The sequence below is a fragment of the Carlito syrichta genome, unplaced genomic scaffold (assembly GCF_000164805.1).
Source record: "Carlito syrichta isolate Samal-C Ts95f unplaced genomic scaffold, Tarsius_syrichta-2.0.1 Scaffold136232, whole genome shotgun sequence".
In the NCBI taxonomy this organism is placed as follows: Eukaryota; Metazoa; Chordata; class Mammalia; order Primates; family Tarsiidae; genus Carlito; species Carlito syrichta.
In genome coordinates this window covers 37608-42212 of record NW_007080328.1, presented here as the reverse complement: position 1 = coordinate 42212, position 4605 = coordinate 37608, and the positions used below count along the sequence as shown (strand labels likewise).

Genomic DNA, 4605 nt, shown 5'->3' with positions numbered 1-4605 from the left:
CCCGGCCCTCCCCCCGGGGGATGGGCCCGGGACGCTCCCCGGCTGGGGCGCACGGCACCCCGAGTCCACTTGGCACTGTGCGCGCAGGGTGTGTGCCTGGCATGAGGGCTGCCCAGCCCAAGGCTCGGCGGGGGCCACGCCGCGACCCCGTGGCTTGCCCCCTGCTTGGAACGGCATAGGCCGGTGGCGCTGCCTCAGTTGCCCGCCTGCCCGGGGCATCTCAGCCCCCAAGTGAGCACAGAGGCCCCCAGCCCCAGCCCAAGTGGGAGGGGCCGCGCCTCCCCGTCCACACCGCCAGCCAGCAAACCCGCAGGGCTGTCGAATGCGGCACAGCGGAGCAACACGTGACACCCTCCCTCCCCTCACCTGAGTCAAGCTGCCGCCGCCCGTCTCTCTCCCAAACGGGGCATATGCACTCCGCTCGCCACTCTTACCTGCAGGGGAGGACGGAGGTCACCACCCGGCGCCCCGCACACACTGCGTGCAGCAGGCACTCAGCACATGCACAGGACTGAGACCTACGGGGACACACAGAGCCCTGCCTTCTCGGAGCCATTCTGTCCCCCAGCACTGGGCGTGGGAGCAGGAAGGGGACCCCCGCAGACCTAGGGCCAACATGGAGCGTTCCACAACCCCACGCCCGGCCGAGTCTGAGTCCCTGCTCAAGGTCGTGTCTTCCAGGTCACACGTGCTGCCCTGGGCTGTCGGCTCCTGAGGCATTTCTGTCCCGTGGGACTGGCCTGGGAGGCCCTGGCGGGGTCCCTGTAGGAGCCGTGCATGGCCTTTGTGTCCACCAGGCTCCACACCCAAACCCTGGGGCGCCCTCATGTTCCCTGCCCGGCAGCTCCGGGACAGCGGTCAGCTCTTGAATGAGCACGCACGCAGCGCCCGGCCCGGGTGCTGTCCAGGACGGCTTAAGCTGCTCGGTCACAAGGGAGGTCGGGCCTGGCTGCAGGGAACAGCCTGCCGGGGGTGCCCCCGAGGGTAACCCTGCCGCTGCTCGCACACCTGGATGCAGTTGCGCCTGCAGCAGGCACCTGAGGCTTTGGCTAAAACCAAGTGCCCGGTCCACGGCCGGCTTATCTCAACTATTCCCTGGGCGGGAAATGGCATCTCTCGGTCTATTTATTTTATTTTGTTTATTTTCATTTATTTATTTATTTATTTGTTGTTTTTTTTTTTTTTTGAGTTGGAGTCTCACTCTGTCGCCCAGACTGGAGTGCAGTGGCTGCTCCCGGCCACCGCAGCCTCGACCTGCTGGGCTCCGGCGATCCTTCCGCCTCAGCCTTCCGAGCAGCCGGAATTACAGGCATGCGCTACTACGTCCGGCTGATTTTTTTTATTTTTATTGTAGAGATGAGGTCTCGCTGCCCAGGCGGGTCTCGAACCCGCGGGCTTAGGCAATCCCCTCACCTCAGCCTCCCAAAGGCGCGGGATTACAGGCTGAGCCACCGAGCCCGGCTGGTCTACTTATTTTAAAAGTATAACTTTAGGCAGGGTGCAGTGGCTCAGCCCGTAATCCCAGCACTTTGGGATGCCAAGGTGAGGGGATTGCCTGAGCCCACGGGTTCGAGAACAGCCGCGCAGCTTGGCGGGACCTCATCGCTACAACACATCAAAAAATCGGCGAGGCCTGGTGGTGCACACGTGTGGTTCCAGCTACTTGGAAGGTCGAGGCCGAGGGATCGCCTGAGCCCAATAGGTCAAGCCTGGGCGGCCGAGTGAGACACCAACTCAAAAAGAAAAAGCACGATTCTGATCAACTCCCGGCACACACATGGCTGGGCCCGTCTTCCTGGTCTGCTCGGCGTGGTGACCTGGGGAGGCGCAGGCAGGCCACATCCCTGGCGGCGGCTGGCCCCATTCCCTCCACGGCGAGAAGGCCGAGGCTGGGAGCCGACGGGGCCGGAGCCGCCGGAGCCGCGGAGCCTGGGGGACGGGGCCGGAGCCGCCGGAGCCACGGAGCCTGGGGTCGCACGGCCTTCCTTCCTCCGGGGGCCCCGCCCGTCTCTCCCAGCTTCCTGGTGCCACCGGAGAGGCCACAGCAACAGTCACATGGCCCCTGCCAGCCTCGGGAGCCCTGGGGAATGTGAGAACGAGGCCAGAGAGCCTGGCGACCAGGGGCACAAGGAGCCCAGGCCATGGGCCTCACCTCCCTCGCCTGGGAACCAGGTGCAAGGCGCACAGCGCAGGCGGGAGCTGACCCGCGGCAGCCAGGTGCCCAGCCCGCTCCGGGGGAGACCCTGAGAGCCCGCCCGCGCAAGAGACCCTCCCAGGGAGAGACCCCCCAGGGCGAGATCCCCGCAGCTCCCCGAGGGCGAGGTCCCTGGGACCCCTCTAGGAGTGAGACCCCTGAGATTCCGCTAGGGCAAGACCCCAGGAGCCTTCCAGGGTGAGACCTCTGGGACCCTCTTAGGATGAGACCCCCGAGGCCCCACTAGGGTGAGATCCCCGGGACCCCCAGGGAAAGACCCCTTCTGGCCACTTCTAGGGACGAAACTCCCTTCCCCAGAGACGCCTGCGCTCCCATGACCCTTACCCTGCCCCCGACTCTCCCACAGGGGCCTGCTGGGGTCACTGAGCAGGAGGGACGGCCGTCCTGGCCTTAGGGTCCCTGGGGCGCCAGCCGCGATCTCTGGCCTGGCCCCTGGCCCCAAAGCCTCCGTCTGCTCATCTGCAGGATGAGCCGAGCCTGTGGGGGCCAGAAGCAACAGGGACGGGCGGCCAGGGGCCCTGGGCGTGCAACAGGACCTGGGAGCCGGCCTCACCCTGCCGTGAGGAAGACCCTGGGCGGACCCTACCCAGGTGGCGAGGCAGGTGCGAGGCGGCGCCTGGGACCGGTCTGCGGATGCCCAGATCCTCTGCTTAGGGCGATGCCGTCCAGGGAGGGGGCGGCCGGCAAGGGCAAAGGCGGCTGGACCCCGTGCCCTGGCCGCCCCCCCGGTGCTCACAGCAGGAGGAGCCACAGCCACCTCCAGCCAGACGCAGGACCAGCACGGCCTCTTGCCTCCACAGCCCAGGGGAGACCGAGTCACAGACTGCTGTCTGGGAACCCTGGGCATCGTGCCTCTGCTGGGAGGCCAGCCGTGCTCGCGGGTGGAGGCTGCAGCCAGCCCGCGGGCACATCCAAGCCGCACTCACCTCCAAGGCCTGGTCCCGGAAATGTGGACGAAGACAGGCTGCCGGGGGGCTCCCCGAAGTGCGCACCGTCGCCATAGGTCTGTGGGCGGCAGGCAGTCAGGGCACGGCCGGCCACCTGTCAAGCCGCTCTCGGGGCAGACGGGGTGCCCACGGACACACCTCAGCCCCGCTCCCCGCTTCGGGGGCAGGACCACACCCCGGGCCTCCCAGGACTCCTACCCGGCTGGCGTCGCCGTCCTGGTCGCTGGCGCCCCAGGAGCCTGGGCCGGGCCGGGCCTCGAGACCTGCAGGGCAGTGGGGGAGCAGGAGGCACCCTCATGACGGCGTTCTTCTGCCACTGCGGTCCACCCCGTCGGCCCAGAGAGGCCCGTCAGCAGTGCTCGGCCTGGAAACCCCGGACTCTGCATCCACGGCCTGCAGCTCCGGCAACTGCCCACTAGCTACCTCTGCTGGCAAACTCCTACCCATCTGTCAAGGCACCAGCCATCATGCCCACCCTGGGCAGAGCCTTCAACGTCACGCTGAGCCATGGGACTGGGCTATCTCCTGAGGTACAGGCTCTACTGACCCCGCGAAAGAAGCAGGGCAGACGGCAGACAGCAAGCGCCCCTCAACCCCCCTTCCCGCCACTCCCGAGGCGAGACGGGCCCCAGGCAGGCCGGCGGGAGGAAGGACCAGGCCCCACCCAGGAGCAGGCCGGCCCGGAGGCCGCGGCACAGAAGGGGTTACCAGCCCTGGCTGAGGACCGTGGTCCCCAGGCGGGCGAGGCGGGGGGGGGCCCTTATCGCCCTGCACAGGCTCACGGGGACACGCGGGGTGGCTGCCAGGGCTCCGGAGCCTTCCACGGGGGCAGCAAGCCTGCTCGGATCCGTCCCGGGCTGCCATCCTCGGTGAGCCCCAGAGCAAGCACGCACAGTCCCGGGCCCTCAGCCTGGCCACAGGCCGACCCCTGTGCCTCAGTTTCCCTCTCTGCAAGCGGGGACACAGACAGCTCCCTCTGCCGGACTGAGGTGTCCATGGCCCACCTGTGACCGGCCTCACCTGCCCCCAGCCCAGCAGGATGGGCCCCACGCAGCCTCCGCCCCCTCCCCCAAGCCAGAAAGTGTCTTCCGAATCACAGGCTTCCATTTTGATGCCTTTGTGCTCTCCCTCCTCCTCAGGGAACTGGCGTTTAATAGCTGTCTAATTTGCATGATTATGCATATTAATCTCCCAGTCTGATGAATATTCGTGTCTCATTTAGCTTCCCCCCAGTCAAAAATTGTGACTATTAGTGGGGGCTGGGACACGGCCTTGGCGGGCGGGGGCCAGGCGGGGCTGCGGTCTCGGAATCCACAGGGCAGGTGTTGCCAGGTCTGGGGCCCTCAGCCTCCCAAGATCCGAGGCCCTCACGCGGGTCCTGGCAGGCCGAGGCCAGGCAGGCGGGCTGTGGGCCCGGGCAAAGCACGGGGAGGCCCGGGCCCC

At 67.2% G+C, this 4605-nt stretch overlaps 1 protein-coding gene across 1 annotated transcript in view; it reads right to left on the bottom strand.

Moving 5' to 3' along the window:
* The window catches only part of LOC103251120 (transcription factor E2-alpha-like), a gene marked incomplete at its 3' end in the record, with an annotated part of 23472 nt that overhangs the window by 7187 nt on the left and 11680 nt on the right, over window positions 1-4605 (bottom strand). The window contains exons 3-5 of the mRNA XM_021708399.1: window positions 3361-3425; window positions 3142-3220; window positions 367-434 (exon numbers count right to left, since the gene is read on the bottom strand). Of these exons, the coding sequence (XP_021564074.1) occupies window positions 367-434; window positions 3142-3220; window positions 3361-3425 (212 nt within the window). The remainder of the gene's footprint in view (window positions 1-366; window positions 435-3141; window positions 3221-3360; window positions 3426-4605) is intronic.